Source organism: Phyllostomus hastatus, unplaced genomic scaffold (genome assembly GCF_019186645.2).
Source record: "Phyllostomus hastatus isolate PE091 unplaced genomic scaffold, TTU_PhHast_1.1 phas_contig_283, whole genome shotgun sequence".
In the NCBI taxonomy this organism is placed as follows: Eukaryota; Metazoa; Chordata; class Mammalia; order Chiroptera; family Phyllostomidae; genus Phyllostomus; species Phyllostomus hastatus.
In genome coordinates this window covers 17,390,264-17,411,168 of record NW_025333833.1, presented here as the reverse complement: position 1 = coordinate 17,411,168, position 20,905 = coordinate 17,390,264, and the positions used below count along the sequence as shown (strand labels likewise).

At 50.0% G+C, this 20,905-nt stretch overlaps 1 protein-coding gene across 2 annotated transcripts in view; it reads right to left on the bottom strand.

Moving 5' to 3' along the window:
- Window positions 1–20,905, bottom strand: part of KCNH1 (potassium voltage-gated channel subfamily H member 1) — a 318,994-nt gene that overhangs the window by 55,810 nt on the left and 242,279 nt on the right. For both annotated transcript variants that reach the window (XM_045838602.1, XM_045838604.1), the window contains exon 10: window positions 16,925–17,121. In XM_045838602.1, coding sequence (XP_045694558.1) covers window positions 16,925–17,121 — 197 coding nt within the window. The remainder of the gene's footprint in view (window positions 1–16,924; window positions 17,122–20,905) is intronic.

Below are 20,905 nucleotides of genomic sequence, written 5' to 3'. Positions count from 1 at the left end.
AGTGCAGGCAGCCACGGGCCTTCAGGCAAGAGAGCTCAGGGCCTGGGGGCAGGGTTCAGCAAGGGGAAGACCCTTCTGTCCAGCCTTGGGGGCTTTTGTTTCATCCCACTGTTCCGGAGTGGGCTGGGAGGAGGGCAAGAGAAGTGCGGCGCATTACTACAAAGTGCTTTAAACTGGGGTCTCATTAGGTCAGGAAGGACAGGGCTGCTTTGTACCACTGTGTTTGTTAGACGATCTAAGGGGCACAGGAACACACACCTAAGACTTGGGAAGAAGATAAGGTCCGAAGGGAATACCCTGTCTTTCATGTGCAAATCACGGCTCTTTTTGTTAAAGGAGGCCCCCACCGCCCAGGCCATGTTCACTGCCTGTAATTCACTCCCGGGTGAGCTACACTGTGGTAGTAGTGTGTCTGCTTTTTCAACACTCTTCTTCAGTCTAGGATGTTGCCAGTTATCATTTGGATAGTCTACCAACTGGTTTCCATTTGTGAAAATAGAAACTATTTATCATCATAAAGACTAATGTACTGTAGTCCAAATCGACCGTGTAGTCATTATACAAAGAAAACTACATAAATAAGAGTTAACCGCTGAGGAGAGGTCACCTGCCAGGGAACAAGTGAGTAAAGCAGCTTCCGAGTGTGTGCATGTGTTTACATGTGTGTTTGTGTGTGTGCTTGCATGTATGCACATGTAGGCATGTGCATGTTCAGGCACAGCAGCATCCCCAGCCACAGGCCTTGGCCCTGCTCTGCAGCAGAGCTGGCTTCTCTCTGCCAGAGGCCACAGCTGCAAGGGCAAGAAGGCCAGGCCCTGGGTGATGCATCATGTATAAGACACAGCCGGAGAGCAGAGACAATGTACCACGGTCCTGAGTCCGGGAGACTGCGGGGATGGCGAGGGAGGGTCGGTATTTGGGTTTTCTTATCACATGATCATGCCCAACCTTGACCACCAAAAGCAAAAACCAAAACATACCATACTCAATCTGCCTCACAGACAACCATTTGCGGAAGATCAAAAGGAGGGAAAAATGCTTGGCTCGTGGAACACTCACACAACAACTATGATGTTCAGAAGCACACACACTCCCAGAGCTGTAAGCCCTGCCCTCAAAAACCTTAGAAGTGTGTTTGAGACAGCACAGTGCCCAGCACAGGGCTGCATATTAGGGAGAAACCCATGACCAGGGGAAGGGTGATGAAAAAACCCAACAAAATGTTATGGCACTGTATGAATTGTGCAATCATATAATTTATTATGTAGTCATGTGTTATTACTCTACTGAATATGTTGCTCCCCTAGGAGGTGCCAGGGCCTTCCACTGGAGATCCATACCTTGCCCTGAAGGCCCCCCTGGCCCACCCTAGGGCATCAATTCTTAGGAGCTTTTCTAACTGGAGGGCTGCATTGGCTTTGTGGAGACATAGCCACCCTCCCTGGCTGGGCCGTCTGACCCTTCATGGCCCCTGCCACTCTGAGGGCTCCCTGCACCAGTCCCCTCACGCCAGGCCTGCCACCCTGACTGTGTCCCCTGACAGACTGTCTTGTTTCACCACCTGAGCCCTGAGTGATGACAACAGGATGAGCACTAAGTAAACAATTATTTAAGCAACTGGAATGGCAAGTAAACTGTTCCTCACTACACAGGAGCATGCCCTCTACACTGCAGGAGTCAGATTTCTTGGGCCTTTCACAGCCCTGCCCCGTGGGGAAGGACAGTGGTATGGACCTGGGGAGACACAGATTCCTGTCCCTTCCCCTCTGCATGTGTCAACTAGAGCTGTTTACAGGCCTGCCATGCAAAGTGTGCCCCTCAAAGTGCCACCCCAACCAGTAACACCCGCATCACCTGGGAGCTCATGAGAAATGCAGAATTTTGACCCCTCCCCAGACTTACTGAGTTGGAATTTGCATTTTAACAAGGTCACAGCTGATATGTGTGCACGTTAAAGATTGAGAGACACTGGTTTGCAGAACTAACCTGGGGGCGAGGCAACCACCTGAGGCCACCTCTGTCAGTGCGATGTTCTCATCCCTGTGGGCTTAGGGGGGCGGGGGGAAGGCTGTTTACCACCCCCTGCAGGCACACAGAAAGGGATGGGATGTGGAGTTGGAGGATGTAAGTTCAAGTTCTAGTGTTTTCACACACTTCCACATTTCACTCCTCTGAGCCTCAGGTTCCCCATATGGGACACAGGGGTGATCATGGTACCAACCTTACAAAGTTGTTGCAAGTATCAGGTGAGATAGAAAGTGAGAATGCGTTGTCCAAAGTAACGTGTGGGGCAGATGTTCAAAGTATGTGCACACACATAAAAACGTGCACACATTCTAGAGTTTGAGGCTGGCAAGTCACCCAGTGCATTGCTTCAATAGGCTCAGCTACATGGACAATGTACAAGGGCAACCACGATTAGGTCCTGACAAATTCATCTGGGGAGCAGAGGAAAAACTCAGACACAGCTTTGGGTCTGGTGGAAATTCAGCCAGAAACAAGGCTCAGAAATTGAACTTCTCCTTCCAAATCTTGTTGTGTAAGCCGAGTCATAGGAAAAGAATCATGGTCTTCTAATTGTACTTTGAAACCTCTTAAGTGGTAGATGGTGTCTTTTTTGTCCCATTCACAGCTGAGCCAGGATGGGATTACAGGGAATCAAAGGATAAAGACAGGAATTACAGTCAAGTGGGAACAGGTGGTGGGGATGTATCAAGATTTCAGAGGCCTCTTCCCATTGCTGTTCTGCTTAAAGCATTTGCATCATGCAGAAGCCCTTCCAGCCCAAGCCTGGGAAGGAGGGTAAAAACATTAGAGCTCACCCAACTTTCTCATTTTACAATGAGCAAAACTGAGATTAAGAACTTGCACTAATGGCAAGTTTGGGGTAGAACCCAGGTCCTGACAACTAGCCCAGGTTCCATTCCATCACTTCGAGGCTCCTGGGGAAAAAGGAGGGGTGGCAATGAGCTGGTAAGAAAGCACTTCCTGGGGAGAGCCTTCTGGAATAGGTATCTCTGAGTTGTGGCTTTGCAGAGGAGAGGGTTTCGTCCACCATCCAATCCTCCCAGGACCCTCTTTGGTTTGATAAAAGCAGGGAACTGGGAGTGGAGAGAGGAGGAAAAGTTGCCCTGGACGGTCTGCTACATGGGTCAGGTGAGAGCCGCGGTGAGGTGGTGCAGAGAAGTCGCCTTTATGAGACTGCCTTTGGGGGGGCTTGGGAGGGCTGTGCAGGGCTGGGGCCAGAAGCCCACCTGAAGGTGAAGGAGAGTTTCAGCAGCTATACGACAAAGGGCTAGAGAACGGTGGAGCCTGAGCTACAATGCAGCTCATAGAGATTTTCAGCAAGTTGGGGAGGCTGAGTGTGGAGTAAGGCAACCTGTTTGCCTGACACTGAGGAGTTTCTCAGGGTGTGGGACTCCAAATGCTGAAGCCAGGGCAGTCACTAGCGAATTGGGGTAGAGGGGAGCGGTGTGGCGGGCTGAGGGTGCCTGCTGGAGAGGTGACAAGGAGAACGTGGGGCTGGAATTCCCACCTGCGATCTTTGGACTTGAACCCGAAAAGCAGAGTGCGTGGCAGTTTAGTTGTGATTCTAGTAGCTGAAATAATTGTTTACTAAATGCCAGGCATGACTTGAAGAAATGCAAGGAATAAAAATATGAATAAGGCTCCCAAATCCAGAGGAAAAAATCTGATGTGTGCCTAACACATAAGAAACCATGAGTGATTCTTCCTCTAAAGGACAAATACCATGGAAAGACAAATCAGAGGAGAGAGATTCTAGCTGAATCTAGACAGGGCGGAAGCAGGAGGCAGAGTCTCAGCTGGATTTGGAAGGCTGGCTTGGGTCCTGATGGGAGGCGGTGGCATAGGTCATCCCTGTGGCCTATTCCCAGGGCGAGGACACATGAGGCAGTAAGTACATAGTGTGTTCTGTGACCCTCACAGAGTGGGGCCGGGCACCAGAACACGGCCTGCAGGGGCACTGCACTCTGCAGCTAAAAGCACGAATTTATCTGAGACCCCTGGGTCTGATCTGTATTTCGAGGCTGTGAGGATTTTAGAACAAGACTTTAGAACAAGAAAAAGATTTTAGAACAAGAAAACTACAGAGATCAGAGCTAGGAGATCAGCTAAGGGCTGTTCTTTACCATCTGCGCGAAGGGGAGTCCATACCCCCTTAGGGGTCACTTATTCATCTCACAACCACTACTGGCAGGAAGTTCTCTCTAGTGTCCAGCACAAACCTCTTTTCAAGCAGAGCGTTCTGCTGGGTTCACAGAGGCACTGCTCACGAGAAAGCAAAGGCAAATGATCAGTCGCTCTGAGATTCAAAGGATTAACCAGACACTTCGATGTTATTCCAAGGACCACCCAGGAGAAGCAGCACAAATTACACAAGTATATTTCTTAAAAAAAAAAAAAGATTATTTATTTATTTTTAGGCAGAGGGCAAGGGGGAGAGAGAGAGAGGGAGAAACATCAGTGTGTGGTTGCCTCTCTCATGCCCTCCACTGGGGACCTGCAACCCAGGCATGTACTCTGACTGAGAATCGAACCAGCAACCCTTTGGTTTGCAGGATGGCGCTCAACCCACTGAGCCACATCAGCCAGGGCACAAGTATACTTCTTATGAAAGGAAAATATTCCTGTGCTGGGCAGGTACTCAAGGAGGAGAAGGAAGAAGAAGTGAAGGATAAGGAGACGGAAGAGTAGAAAGAGGAAGAAGAAGGAGAGAAGAGGAGGAGGGAAAGGGCCGTATCCTGACTTAAACTGCATTCCCCTGAAAGATATGCCCTAGTCCTAAATGCCAGTGCGCATGAGTGTGACCTTATTTGGAAATAGGGTCTTGACAGATGTAATTAATTTAAAGACCTCAAGATGTGAGCAGCCTGGATTTCTGGTGGGCCCTGAAGCCCATCACTGGTATCTGTGTAAGAGAAAAGAGGGGGGATTTGACACACAGAGGCAAAGGGTGAAGGCCACTTGCATGCGGAGGAAGAGATCAGTCATGGTTCCACAAGCCAGGGCTTGCCCGGAGCCACCAGAAGCTGAAAGGACAGGAAGGGTTCTCACCAGAGCCTTTGGAGGGAGCAGAGGGAGCGTGGCTGCCTCCTTCAGGACTAACCTCTGCCGGAAGGAAAGGATGCACACCCGTGCACGCACACGGCAGCAGCAACGCTGCAGGCAGACAGACCAGTCTGTGAGGAGGCCTGCAAACCTCCAGCTGTGGGTGTGAGAGGGGCATGCACGCAAGTGTGCAAAACAGTGCCTGGTTCCGAGGAAGGGGACAATAGCAAAGACCATGCAGGGATAAAAGGGCAGCTGCTTATGCTCTGGCCCCCTCTGTGACCCCAAGCACACAGAGCAGTCACCAGCAGTGGGGAGGGAGGGGAGAGGAGGAAGCACAGTGCCCAGGGGTGCTGCCCACCCTTGGCACCGGAGGCAGCTCCGCTCTCCAGTGCGTTGGGGGTGGTGGAAGTGGAAGCGCTGCTTGAAATGGCTGGCTATAGATTCCAAGGTGTTTTGTCGTTGGTGACCACAGATGATCAGGAGCTGCCTTCGGCACTAGTCTGCAAGCCTCCGGCAGAAAGCCTCCTGTTCACGTTCTAACACGAGAGAGATGCCAGAGTGGAGTTAGGAAGTGCTTAACTGCAAAGCCCAGGATGAAAACCCTGGCAGCTTCCCCACGGCCTCAGCAGGCAGCACAGCAGCGAAACAAAGCCCCTCTGCCGCTGGGTTCAGCTGGCCTGGAAGCCGAAGGGCTGGGGAAGCGGGGTTAGCCATGTCAGCCCTTCCCTGGGTTTCTCTTCCAGCCAGTCTCACAGTTTGGGGTTAGCAAAGGCATCGGCCTCCCTGGGCAAGGAGTCCAGCTGTGCAGTGCAGACACTTCTGCCTTCAATAAGTAACATTCGCAAAACCCACTCATCCTCCCGAACCTCTCCAGTCGTGGTAGCCTTGGCCGTTATTTCTCAGGCCCCTTCCTTCCCCTTCGCCAATTCTTTCCCCAGATCCTCACTGTCCTGGGCCAAAAGAAAGTGGCTTCCACTCAGAACAAATTTTCCAAGCCCTCCCCCCACCCCCACCACCCCAGGGCCAAGTAAAAACCAAACAGAGAAGGTGTCAGAGAAAAGCAGCACCCTCCACCCCTCCCGAGCCTTACATCATCATTTCTTCTATGAAAGGTGATTAAATGAAATTCCTGTTATGGCAAAACCCTCCACACGCGTGAGTGAGGGGCTCCCGGGAAGCAGAGACTGCGTGGCGTGCTGTGAGCTCCAGGCCCCCCGCGCACACTTTTCCTTGTCAGGATTTCCAGTGGTTTTTTTCTGGGGATATAATTGACACATGACATTCTATTGTTTCAGGTGTACAACATAATTATTCAACATTTGTATATACAGCTTAATGAGTACCACAGTAAGTCTAGTTACCATCTTTCACCAAGGATTTTTAGTATTCTATGCCATTTCCAAACTCTTCAGGGGTTCTCTTCATTTTCCATGTTATTCTTCCACCCCCTGCATCTGCCACAGAGTCTGTGCCATGCCTGGGGAAGCCCTCCCACTGCTCAGGGTCACTGGGATGCCACTTCACTTCTTTATTCATCCAGATGGTTACAGCGGTCCAGCAGAGGGTCAGGATGCACTGTCAGACCTCCCCAGCCAGAGGCGCCACAAAGTATGACGTGCGCCAGCCTGAAAAGTGCTGGATTCTAGGTGCTATAATACGAACAAGTAACCACTATTAAACATCCATACTCCGTGAACCAGAAGGTATCTTTATGTCCAGTGTAAGCATCTGCAGGAAGTGTGCTGGGAAACGCAGCAGAATGCAGGAGCCCTTCCAGGTGCATTCTGCAAGCTGGCTAGGGCGGGGGGCTTTCTAAAAATGAAATGTCATGAACGGTATGCCAGCTCTTGCTCCTACAGGTGACCCAGGGGCAGTTGCGTGGGTGTTAAAGCTTGGAAAGGGGTAGGTCTGAGGAGCTACTGCATCCCTATACCATTGCCAAGGGCAGTGGGAAAGAGGGGGCAGTGACAGCAAGCTGATTCTGGCTCCCTGAGGGCATCTTGTCCTCGTCCAGGTTGACCCACTTCTCTCTGGAGTCTCTGACACCTCCAGAAAGGGTGAATCCTGTAGCAGCCCAACTCTGTAAGTCTGCGACAGATTTCCTTCTGGAGTCTTCAGGCAACCTTCTCTTAGGCAAAACCAGGTGGGGAAGGAGCAAGGAAAAAATGAAGGGATGGGGAAACTGTGCTGTTCCTCAGGGGGCCTTCTCTTTGCGGATTCTTACCAGTGGCTCAGATTCGCACTTCTCCCATTATCCATGCAAAGACCACTTCCTGCTTAAGTATCACCACCTCTGTGCCCGGCCCATTAGGAGGCACAGAGGTGCCTTCCATGGGGCACAGAGGTGGCTTCCATAAGGGAGAGGGTCACCCATTAAGGACTGGACTGCTCTCCCAGCTTGGTAAATACCCATGCTCACCATCAAAATATGTTCAAAAGTGACCTCCTCAAGGCCTCTGCTAATTACTCCTGGGCCAGAAAAGGCCTGAGACTCGTGGTTATCACATTCCCGTGCTGACGTTAGGGCTTTTGCACACGCCGTCTGGGTTCTGGGCCATGGCCTGACCCCTCATGGGCCATCCAAGATGCAGATCTCCAGTCAAGCTGGCCACCCAATTGAGAGCTGAAGGTCACTCCCCTGGCCTCTCAGGATGGGCTGAAATAAATTGCAGTGAGTATTCCTGCCATAGACCATCATCAGAGTTTGTGCCACTTTCATGGGACCAGAGCAGACCCACATGCAAAAGAGAAGCTGGTCAGGAGGGTCAGTCCTCCTCATTCTGCTCCATCCTTAGACCCATTTGCACCCCCTCACCCCTTCTCTGAACAAGCAGCAAACCTTCCAATGCCATCAGCCCTGGAGCCCTGCTGTGCTGGGGAGACCCAGACTCTCTTAGGCAGTGGACAAGGGCCAGCTCACTAATGGAATTAAACAGGCAGGGCACGTTGCAGCCTCCAAGGCCATCAACAGGCTGACAGCATCCTTTTGGGGAAACTAGGGGAACACAAGCCAGGGCTGCTATCCCCAGATCAGTGAAGTGGGGTCCCCATTTAGGGGACAGATACAAAATCTAGAGTATGGTCTTAGTGATTGCCAGACTTGGGCTCAAATTCTAGCTCCAATGAGCTTCTTGGAGCTGGGGAAAACTATTTACCTTATTGGGCCTCAGTTTCCTCAGCACCTAAATGAGATAATGATGCACAGAAAGGCTTTAGCACATACACTGCCAGGGAGGCACTCAGTCAGTGGGGGTGATTCTTATTATTATTTTATGCTGGCATCAGTGGTACCTACGGAGGTGGGGATGCATCTATACCCAGGGCCTGGGGAAAAGAAAAGGGGGAGAGAGACAGTATGGGATATAGGGGCAAAGCTTTAGAGGGAGAAAGAAGAAGAGGGGTCTCTACAGATGCCATCTTTCAGTCAAGGCTTTAAAACTCTACAGCAATATGAGAGGGAGGGACATGCCCAATTAACAGTAGATGAATTTGTATGTTCATTTGTTGGTTAGTTGGTTGGTTGGCTGGTCTGTTCATTCATTCATTTAATTATTGAATGCTTACTTTGTATTAAGCTCTAAAATAACCGATCAGAATAGAGAGGAGAACAAGGCAGACAAGACCCAGCCCTTATAGAGCTTCTAGGCAGCAAAAAAAGAGAAACATTGAACAGTGTATTGGAAGTACAATGAGAGCTACAAAGAGAAGGTGATCAGTCCTTGTTGGATCGGGCCTCACCTATACTAGAGAGATTAAAGAGAAGCTATATGGAGTCAGGGCCCCAGAATTTCATTTGGGACATCTAAGTCAAGTACAAGCAGAACGAGTGCATTAGGTGACACTAGTGACAGGTAGACTGTAACCAACAAAGTCTGCAGTGAGAAGCCTCAAATGGATGGACCCATGACACACACTACATCAGAAATGGTCTGTGTGGACTTCTGGGCTGGGACAGATTCAGTGCATGAGCTTCAGACACATGTGTTCAATACCTCCTTGGAGGGGATGAACTAACATTTGCTTCTATTAATCCAACATGTGAGAAGGTACTTATTCTTATGACAGGCAGCCTGGGTTTAAACCCCGACTCTCCACTTACTAAAAGCATGGGCTAGAATGAAAATCCCCATGACTCACTGGTAGGATTGATAAGGACATGCTCAGAACTGAAGAGCAACTCTCTAAGAGTGGAGGGAGCACTTACATGGGAACAAGGAAGCACAGAAACACGGCAGACGAGGCTGGAACATGACATTTGATCGCATCAATAAAAGAATGAGAAAGTAACTTGTAAGGAGGGACTTTGAAGCCAGCTGAAGCCAGGAAGAAAACAGCCCTCAGAGCCTTCTGCCAATATTAGCGCACGTGCTGCCAAAATAAGGGCAAAATGCTCTTTCATAACATAAGGATGGCGGCTTAGTAGAAGATGGATGGGCTCCTGGGCTCTTGGGGGCAGGTGGGGGAAAGCCGAGTTCAGGGGGATGTGCAGAGAGCAGAGAGGCTCAGCCAATAATCTCTGTTTGGGATTTTACTGAGAACCAAATGGGGAAGATTCCCACTGCTGGTGTATCTTTGGCTTCTTGATGGTCCACAAACAAGACATGTCCATTCTACAGGTCATGACCATTTGAGCCAGAAGAGACATTGAGGAGCATAGGCTGTGCTTCCTAAAGATGTTCTGCAAAACACTAGCTCCGATGGATGTTAATAGGTGTATTATAATAGATAATGCATACTTACCAGTATAATTCAAAATGGTGTTCAGGGGCCAAATGGATGTGAGAAATGTTGGCCTACCCACTGGAGACACCCAGAAGCCATCTTGCTCACTGGGACTGATCTGGGATTCATTAGCCTGTAATGTGAGTCCAACATGCACTTCTAAGAAAATATAAGGAAGGCACAGCACTCTCCAAAGGACTGCATTGGCCTCCAGGTCCTCTAAACTAGGCCAGATCTTTTGTAACTTGTGATACACATACTATGTAACAATACATCAAGGTCGGTAAGTGGTGAGATAAATGACAACTTCTTCCCCCCGCATCCACGTTGGACTCTACCATTCCCTCCACCGTCGGAGGAAATCGGATCTGTGATGAGTCCGGTAGCACTGTTCTTTACCAAACCCCACTGATGAGCCAGCTGGTTGTCTGGTGCTACTTGGGGGCCCAGGCATAGGTTTTGGAATCATCTGTCCACAAGATTTCTAGGTATTCAAATTTAGCCCCTCCTCTTCTTTTAAAACTTCTACCACCTAATGGTGACAGCAACACATACATCAACAACTTGCTATATCAAAGCACCCTGCCAAGGTAGATTACTGCCCCTGTTTTATAAATGAATGAATTGGGGCCCAAAGAGGTCAGGTGATTGGCCCAAGGTTGCTAAGGAGAGCCTGGCTTTGAACCCAAGCACTCTGACTCTGGAGTCCGCATTTGTAACCACCATTCCCTGCTGCCTCCATGTGATCATTCTATGAGCCAAACTGTTACAGTTCTTGCTCTCCTTTGCTCTGCTCCTCCCAATCCTACGAATAATGGAAGGGCACTAACTCGACAGGGCTCCATGTAAGGCACTGTGCCCAGCACTTGATCGCCCTTCCCCAGAGCTACCCTTTGGGTAGGTATATGACTCCACAGAAGAGGATCAGTGGTGCTTATTCAATCTTCCCCGCCCCCCAGGTGGCAAGTGGCTGAGCCCAGATGTGAAGATGTAGCTTTAAAGCCCATAGTCATTCCAGAACTTTACTGTTTCCTTAAAAATGGCTGGATACAGCTTGACCACCTGCAGGACAAGCGGATTTATACATAAAGAAGCATGGAATACTTTCATCATCTCCCACTCCTAAGGTTCTGCTAAGTTTTAGGGGGATACTGTAGGGAGGATCTCTGAGGACCCACGGAAGGCCACACAGGTCCTGAACAACACTCTTGGATTGTCTTGAGGAGAAAGGGACTTGGCTTTGACTGACATTCAGTAGTCCTGAAAGAACTGTGATCTTATCACTCACATCATCTGTCCCCTTCCCCACCCCTGTTCCGATGCCCCTGATTATCTTTATGAAGATAATATCTTTATGGCTGGACAGCCTAATGGATTATTTTAATTCCACAGAAGCCCTCACTAAGGAGGGATGACAGGAAAAATACGGGCTACGTAGGGATCGCTTTACAAACTTGGGCTGTGATGATACAATGGGGAAGGAGATGCATTTCTAAGCACCTGGCTTGCAGTCTCTCTTTCCATCTTATCAACCTTCTGCAAAAATTTGTTCAGGAGAAAACTGAAAGGCTTTCCAATGCCACTTATGAGCAGAGCTCTCTCTGAGGCTCCATGATTTGATCTCCTCTTTTCCAGAATAAAATTCCCTTTGATTAACGTGGCCTAGAAATAAACATATAGGATTCAAGGCAGTTTGCTATGGCAACCTCCGTTTTAGAAAACAGGCACTAGGAGGCCCCTATTTTGAAAGCACCAGTAAGCATAGTCCCCACTCCTTCCCTAGCTCACTGGGTTGGGGCCTCGGCAAGCTAAGAAAAATCCATCCTGGAATAAATTAATATGAGCAAACACTGTGTAAAAGCATACTCAAATATACAACAATATTAGCTTTAAAAGTAAAGGCCCCACACAGAGAATGAGAACCACCTTCCCAATTGCCTATGTGCCAATTATCCTGCGCACTGACTGCTGGGGATTACCTCACTGCTCGTCTGTGGGAGCCATTCACTTGTGGAACCTTTTCTCTGCATCCTGCTGAGAAGCTGGGGGACCCCACCCCCCTGGCCAGCACCTGGGGATGAAGCCTCATCCCAGGCTGAAAGGAACGGAGACCCCAAGCGAAACACCCGGGGAAGAAAGGATCTGGTTATAAGCCAATGGGAGCAAAGCATGACCTGGGACGTCCAAGGTGGGGGAGGCTGAAGGTGCATGGAGAGGAGGCAGTGGGAGGAGAGGGAAACAAATGTGTATGTAGTGAGTGGTTCTTACAGGTGTGTGTCACTTTTAATGCCTTATTTTTTAATATTTGTGAGCACGGTACATCTAATAAAGAGGAATTTTTATCAGACCTTTATTGCAGATGAGGCTTCCAATAGTTTAGTAACCTGCCTGAGGGCACACAGCTAGTCGGCAGGCAGACCAGGATTCAGGCCCAGGACCTTAGCACTGAAGCCAGTGGTCTTCCTGGTAAGTTACTAACGTCACGGCGAGGTTCGCCTGCTGCCTAACCAAAGTGAGGTGTGTCGTGCCTCCCCAGCACACCCAGCAGGACGTGCCTGTGCCTAGGAGGGGAGACCTCTCCCGTGTCCCCACCTGGGTATTCCCGTGGCTTTGCTGTACAAGTGTCTGAGTGTGCTGGTGCGTGGAGACGGCCATTGGAGATGCTCTGCAGACCACCTGAGCCACTCTGAAACGTCAATGGCCTGGGAGAAAGCAGAAGCCAGAGAACACCGACATGGGAAAAGCTGAGAGCCACTCTTCAAGGAGGCCGAGCACGGAACGTGATGCTGCCTGACAAGAGGGGCGCGTGTGGGGTGTCACTTACCAGCTGGGTGACCTCGGAAGAGTGATTCTCTTCTCCACAGGGTCCTAGTCTACTCCCTTGGGAAATGGGGTTGCTTCTCTAATGCCGTGAGGCTGTCGAGGATTCAAGAAGCTGACATAAAGCGTGCACTGACGTTGTGACGTAGCTTGCTCAGTACTGGGAGTTGGTAAGAATGTTACTATTAATAGTGTACGAAGCTCTGATTACAGATAGAAGATGACTCGAGGCCTGGAGGAAAATGCCAGGAGAGCCCGGCACCCTAGAGATCCACTTCCCCTCATCATGAGGGACAACTCCAGGCCACCTCCCTCAGGAGAAAGAAGATGCTGTGCTTTCCTCTTGGCAAAGCCTGACTCGCTAGCGACTGACCTGAGCTGTCAGAACTGCCTAACTTTCCCCTCTGTGAACGGAACTGGCCAGAAGAGGGTGAGTGCTGACCACTCCCTGGCAGGAGCTCAAAGTGACAGTGAGGCCACCACCATGTCCACTTTCCAGATCAGCTGGCCCCGCGTTTGCTGCGAGAGGTGCAGAGAACCCTGTGATAAAACCCACCCCACAGAACATCCATTCAGCAGAGTGAGTTCCCTGTACAAACAAAGTCAGAGGAATTGCCTCCTTTTTATTTTCCGAAAGGCACAAGATAATAGAGAAGAGAGTGGAGTAGGGTGTCAAGTGGACAGAACAAGATCATAATATCCCACAACTGAACTGAGCACGTACTATGTGCTAGACCCCGTGTGAGGGAGCTTTGCAAGCATTATGCAACCCTCACAATTATCCTGCGAGGGTAGGACTTCTCATCGTTCCCGTTTCACAGAGGAGGAAGCATTTGTAACTTATGGCAACAGTAAGGAGCACAGGCAGGGCACAGACCAGGGCCTCCTCTGGCTCAGCGCCCACTGGCAAGGAAAACCAAAGGTCAGCATACCGAACTGGCCTCCAGGTTCTACCTCCTTCGCCCCTGCCTATGACCTCAGGTTCTGTGGGGGAAATGCAGTCAGGCAACAGCTCCCTTCCCGAGTTGGGCTTCAGAGCAGTGCTGAGAGCTGGGTTTTAGGCACACGGATTTAGGGATGCTAGGATGAGGCTTAGACACCGAAGCCAGCGTGGGCCAGGAAGTGGTGAGAGGCAGAGAGCAGTCTGGTCACCACCGAGTTGGGGCTCGCTCACTAGTAACCCAGTGTGAAAAGAGGCCGGGGGGAAGGCGGGAGAGACTGGACGGCCACGGAGGACCTTCCAGCGCAGAGCTGCCGCTGTGTGCTAGAGAGGGCCCGCAACACCAAACAGTTCCCCAAACAGATGTCGAAGGTGCTGCGTTCTCAAGAATCTTCGCAAATAACACACTGGATTTTTCCAAGATAGAAACAACCACAAGAATGCACTTCACTTTGCCAGAAAAAAAAATTAGCTACAAGGATAATTCATGCATGTAATGTTCTCATCTTCTATGCCCTGTGTAACTATGAATTAATCCTCAGAAGGACACAGTGAGAGACTACAATGGCAATACCAACGTGACAAGCCTCTTTTTTTTTCTGCGAAAATGAGTGGCTACCTCATTATAGAAAGGATCTCACTAAAATTCTCTTGCATCTGCATCAGACTCATTGGCAATTGCAATTGAAAGGATGTTTCAAGGTCAACTAACGTGACTCTTCACAGGGTACCTAAGTCCCCTTCACATGTCTCTGAGGGGTACCTCGGGGAATGCCTAAGTACCTTCAGGACAGGCGGGCTGGTATCACTCCAAGCTGCCTATTGCATTCATCAGGCAGCTTGGAACTTCCCCAAGGTCCTTCTTATGCTGTCTGCAGCTCTGATTCCGTCTCTGCACTTTGCGGTCCTACAGACCAGGCCTAGAGCTCCTCCGCCACACCCTTCAGAGCTGCGGCCCCGAGTCTTCTCTTCTCCGGAGCTGTCAACCATCTGACCACGGAGGTGGTGTTTCTGCTGTCACCCTTGTTTTTTTTAAGACAGATTAGATCCACAATTATTTGAAGATGGTTACTCCTCCAAATAACCCAAACTGCACATTTTCAATCGACATTATGAGCAACACCGAAAGCTAATTATAATCAACTTGCTTTCATAAAAAGAAGGAATAAATAAAAAAATGGACTTTAGGAGGATCTACTTGGCTAAAAGTACCAGCAGCAAGCATTCTATGTTCCCAGATAAATAAGGAAGAAGTGTAACTACTCCCTCTTCTCCACCCCTGCCAATTCCCCACTGGAATTGAAATGTCCAGCATTCAAATCACAGAACAATAAAAATATCATCTAGTTACAATGTCATATGTTATGACGTGGAAACTGGGGCCCGGAGATCCCATCGCTGTCTCCTTGCCACCCCCAAAAGTTTAGTATTTCTTCATACTGGGTTAGGCACCAGGGACACCAACTCCCCAAGCCCCTACCCTCCCAGGTCTCTGAGCAGAGACTCACCAGGCATTCACTTCAAGAGATTCAGCATACTTGGAAACCCATTGTTGGGATAACCCAATGACAGGCATTTAGAATCTTTCACAAAGGATTGGAAGGCTGTTTCCTTTCTCCGTGCCTTTGCTTCAAACTGCCCCTCCCGCTGGAATACCCGCTTCCCCTCCTTTTTCGGCAAACTCATCTTCTAAGGCTCAGCTCAGCTCTCACCCCCTGAGTTCTCCTCAACTGCCCCTTTAGCTGCCCCCCTCCTTAGTGCTCCCCCAAGCCCCCGTACCAGTCACACTCACCATACTTAGTTAGTACCGTGCACGCACTACACTGTGCTTCCTGTGGCTGTCTCCTCTAGGGGACTCTAGATTCCTGGAGACAGGGGGCTGAGTGTTACTCAGTTTTATGTGTCGATCTAGTTCAGCTGGTATGTCCTGGCTTTGATGAATGAATGAATAAACATCTCAGCAGAATCTTAAGGGTTAAGAAGTGTCTGTTGCACACAGAAGGAAAGAAAAGAATCCCAGGCCCAGGGAGCCCGTGTGGAGGCACAGTGCTCCGAGAGGATGAGGCGTGGCTGCAGAGGTGTGCGGGGTCCTCAGGGTGGGGATGTTCGGGGTGCCAGAGGTGGGCGTGGGAAGCGTGACTGAGTGAGGGTGGGGGCTAAGTCTGGGCCGGGTGTGGAAAACCACATAAGCCAGGCTGAAGGGTGCAGACATTACCCTGCAACAGAGTGGGAGCACAAATCTTGTCACAGGGGGAGTGGCAGGGTCTACTTGGTTTCCAAGGTCACTTGCACGGCCAGAAGAGAGAGCACCACACTGAGGACAGACGCAAGGCGGGAGCCTGCTGCTCCGTCCAGGACACGGGAAGGGTCTGGGTCAGGGGTGCTGTGTCCCGAGGGTCCTGGGAGAGCCCCGAGGAGGAGGCACAGTGTGGACTCAGGTCTGAGGGCCGAGGTAGGACCCGTGGGACCCGAGGAGTAAATGGCCCAGGAGAGGAGGAGGATCACAGCGGTGCCAGGTTTCCAACATGGACCCTCGGGGCAGTACGAACAGTGTTAATAGGGACAGAGGCCTCGGGGGAAAGATTATAAGGTCTTTTTTGGCAAGATTTCTATGACAATCCTTCCAGATGATTTCTGTAGACCCAGAGCTACCTCGTTACTGATTTAACTAAAAGACTTCAATACAGTGCAAGAAAATCAACTGTGAAAACCTAGAGTACAAGATGAGTATTTTAATCCTCACAGCCAGACGGAGCAACTCGGATGATTTAAGGGTGCAAGAAACAACTTCAGATACGAAATCTTTTGGTTCTCAAAACTAGTACTGTTCCTCAACCAGTGAAATTGGTATTCATATATAAAATATTCTCTAGGCCATCATAGTCCGTATGTTTCTTATTTTCTGCATCCAACTGTATCATTTTCATATCTTTAAAAAAATTACTATTTGCCCACTGGCTAATGTCCTCACACCACTCAGCGCGTCCCACTCACCAGGGAGAATTCAGTTTATATTGAGTGGCCCCACTCAGCCATTTTACTGACCAGTGATTTCATGGTTTAGTCATCTTCCCAAAATATTAAAGGCCTGCATATTGTTGGGGAAAAGCCCAGGGACACACTCATGAATGAATCTCTTCAGCTCTGAAATGGATCCATCTTTTAACCTAGTAACATTCCTGTCTGCCTCATTCCACAGCAAAAGCTCTGAAGAGCAACCAATGCACAGAACCCCCCCACTCCTCGCCCCCCACAGAACCAACGGCTCCACTTAAATAAACCACGAAAGGTCGTTCCCTGGCCCGCGCGGTGACCCCAAGCGCACGGGGACTGCTCCTGGTAGAGAGGAGACGGACACTGGCAGCTCACCCGCTTCCTCAGGTTGTAGGTGAGAATGAGGTTCCGGGAGAAGGAGTGGGAGAAGGCCGTGTAGAACTCCAGCACCTTCTGCAGGGCGTCCCGCTTGATCACGTGCAGGTCGCAGTAGGTCAAGGCCCTGACGTTGGCGCAGGACTGGGCGAGGGTGGCCTCCTTCCAGAACACATCTCCAAACACGTCTCCCTTCCCTGGGGAGAGAGAGCGGGGAGTGAGGGACGTGCCATCCAGGAGGGCTCTGGCCACTGGGTCGCTTCCCCTGCTCCCCAGGAAGGCGGCTCATCCCGCAGCTTGGGCTCAGCATAGGCAACAATAGTTTTAATTTGAACAGTAGCAACATGTAATTTGAGACACTTAAAAAGGCTGCGAAATACATGTCAAAGTTTAACCAGCGACTCTGGGATCATTCACATTACCTCCTGAACATCCTAACCAAAACAGGGCCCCTGTTCTTCTTTAGCACACCCCCAGCTTCCCAAACACCGGTCCCAATCTCAGATTAGTTATTTGTTTGCTTGTTTACGGTGTGTTTGCCAGCACGAGTTCATGCATTTTGTCCCTCCACGTAACACCGTGTCTGGCACGCAGGAGGAGATCTGTCCACGTTCAGAGTCAACAGAAGTGAGGAAGGAAGGTGAGTGGTAGATCCGCAGTCGGCTGTCAGGGGGAGGGCGTGGACTGTTCCTGGGACCCAAGAACAGGAGTCTCCTCTGTGTGGGTGGGACGAGGTACGTGGACGAAGTCAGGCCAGAGCGGAGTCCGTCTCCTTGTATGTTCTGTCCACTGTCCTGAGTTCATGTTTGTAGGGTGGCCCCACTCCTCACCCTCTCGCCCACACCCCTTCCGTGCTCTTTGCCGTTGCCAAATTTCCTCCTCTCTGTATAAAAATATTGGCCCTATAGAAATAGTACCTCCAGGGCCCTAAGGGATTCGCATTCCACAGAGTGTACGTCACAAATCAATTGAGTACTAATCCTACACAGCCGTATTCTGGGCTAAACTTCTATCAGCCTCTACGTATCTGCTTTTCACACCTAGAGGTGTTCTTCCCACCTTTCCCAGCAACCAACATTTAGCATATGTCTAATAAGAAGCACAGCCTCTGGCTATAAGTAGCTTAAGATGTTGTTTATCTTGCCTCTAAATTTTCAGCACAGATAAACACAAATCTGAGTCCTCAGGGAGCCAGAGAGGAGTGCAGAGGGTGACAGAAACACAGCAACAAGGGTGAAAAGTAACCCTGACGACCCTCAAGGCAGTCGCCTGCCCTATGTGCAGAGCAGCCACCCTCCGCAGTGGGAACCCAGGTGCCCGTGACGCGGTGTGATGAAGAGGAAGCTGTTTTCCTGATTCAGGCTATGAAGGCAATCAGACTTTCAAGCACTTGGACAGAACTTGACCTTTTCTTAAACTCGCAAAGTGTGGTTCTAAGTATACAAGTACCCCTTGGGCACGGAGCGCCCGTACCGTGTGAGCTGAGAAACAATGGACGCCACACGTGACTGCACCGTTCTTTACGTGTTTGTGAGTACCGTGCAGCTCCAATGGACGGAGATGGTTTTACTGACTCCAAACGAGTAGGATACATGCATGGGGGAGCTTTTGGGTAAACATGCCTTTAAAGCTTTGCTATTTAAATCCCCTTGCCGTGTTGTGACTCAGTCATCTGTCAGAGGAGTGGGTTAATTTAGGGCCTCGGCCAGTGGATGCGGATGTTTCTCTCCGTGGGTGCTACCCGGCTTCCATGGACAAAGGCTCATTCAGTGTGTGCTCCCCGCTCCCTGGTACTGAGTCTGCCCAGCAAGGCCGCCCTGTTTGTCCGTACGTGTTAGTCATTCCATACGCTCCCTGCACTGCATCACGGTGCCTCTCCCGCCTCTCATATTTGCTTAATCTCATTCCTCTAGAGCACTCTGTGCTTCTGATGCACACTGTGGAAGTTAAAAAATGGACCCCATCTGTATCCTGCACCTCACATCAGGAGGCAAAGTCTAATTCTCTTCACCTTAAATCTGGACTGACCTTAGTCCCTTGCTTGACCCACAGAGAGTGGCAGAAGTGATGTCTGGGACTTAGAGGCAAGGTCACAGGAAGCCTTGCAGCTTCTGCTGGGTCTCTTGGAACCCAGCCACCATGTTTCGAGAAGAATGAGCCACACAAGAGGTCATACATGGGTGCTCTGTGGAGCCCAGCAGGGCTCTCAGCGGACAGCCAGCCTCTGCCACTTGTGTAAATGAGCTGTCTTGGCCTCCCAGCCCAATCGGGCAGTCAGCCACAGCCCAGCCAACACTGGCCTGCAACCGCACGGGAGAGGGCCAGGTGAGAACCAAGCAGCTGACCGAAAAGCCACAGAACGATGAGAAACAATAATGAATTTATTGAGCCACTAAATGCAGCCAGTGGTGGTTTATAACACAGAAACAGATAGCCAGAAGACACAGAGTCATGGCAATCTAGGCCCATGAGACTTAACAGGTTCCCCAAGACTGCAGCCGAACATCAGCTGGGTCTGGGCATGCACCCCCTTTCTTCCCTGAAAGAAGGAGACGAGAGAGAGCAAGGACAGGGACAGGTTGTCCTGAAGGAGCATCCTGAATATCAATGAGAAATGCAGAATTTGCAAAGTTTGCCACCTCCTATTGGGATGTAGTGGGGTATAACTGAGCCAGGACTACTGTGAGCAGAAGAGCATTGGGGATGCCCGATTCTTAATACAATGACTTCATTTAAACAAGATCTGACACAAGAGCATTATACTTCTCAAACAAATTTGGGAGTCATTTTTCTAATTATGAAAGAACCCACAAAGTAAAACACTAGCTCCTTGCATATATTCAACATGTGAATTATCAGTAAAAATTCCATTTATAAACAACTTCATACCTATTGCTTAAAACAAAGGGCAACTGTGTTGTGGTTGAGATGCACCATGAAATAAATAAGTGCATCTTTAGAAATGACAATCCACCCAGTTGTAAAGTTTTCCAAGCAAAGGTTTTGACAGAAACAATAAGTAGAGGGCGGTTCCACCACAAAAAGTGCTTCACAGCAAGATCATCATAATGAACGTGGACGGTCTCAGTCTCGGTGTTGTCATAACTGGGATTTGATTCTTCCTGTGAGGGACGCATTTCTATATAAGTCATGTTAGTAAGATTTAAGAATGTGGTGTTGGAGGACCTGTCAGATTCAAAACAAACCCGAGACTGTCCTGGCCGATGGGAAATGTGTTTGTGAGACACACGACTTGGAGAAAGTATCAGAGGGAAGGGTACCGAGTGTTTGGCAGGCTACTTGTAGGTTCCACGCATCGCTGGGAACAACGACTTCCCAGGACAGCTTGCGGATCAGAAGCAAGGACAAGCCCTACACCCACACTCGCTCCTTGTTCCCTGGTGTGAAATCATCATTCACCGGAGAACAAAAGGTACGCCAGTGCACTGGGAAATCAAACTACTGGAAGCAATTGGCTTATTGATTTACTTATTACACTGAGGCGCTGGGTGCAGAATGTTAAAGCAACGTTCCAATTTCTAAAATGCGTTCTAAGTGGACTTGCTGAGCTGGAGGGGAAATTTTTAAAAAGGAAAGTGAGGAAAGGCAGCCTAATTAAAACTCCAAGCAAGCATCGTTGTGACAGTCACTCCTCCTCCACCCCCAATTACACGCGGCTGTCCCCGCTGCACCTCCACTGTGGAAGGGTCACAGACAACTACGGGCTGCAAACGGGGGACTGAAGGAGACACACGGATGGGAGCCGGGACACACGGCGAGGAAGGCACTGGGAGAGGGCAGGAGATCTCCGCAGGGAGCTCACAGCACAGGAGAATACCAAGACCCTGCAGATCAGTTCATTCTGTGGAGGGCAGAGGCTGGAACAGCCACTTGAGGCGGCTGGGGGTGGGGGACTGGGACTTGGGTGGGTTCAGAAGGGTGGATGATCAGGGCAAATTCCAGGGCTGCTGGAACTGGGGC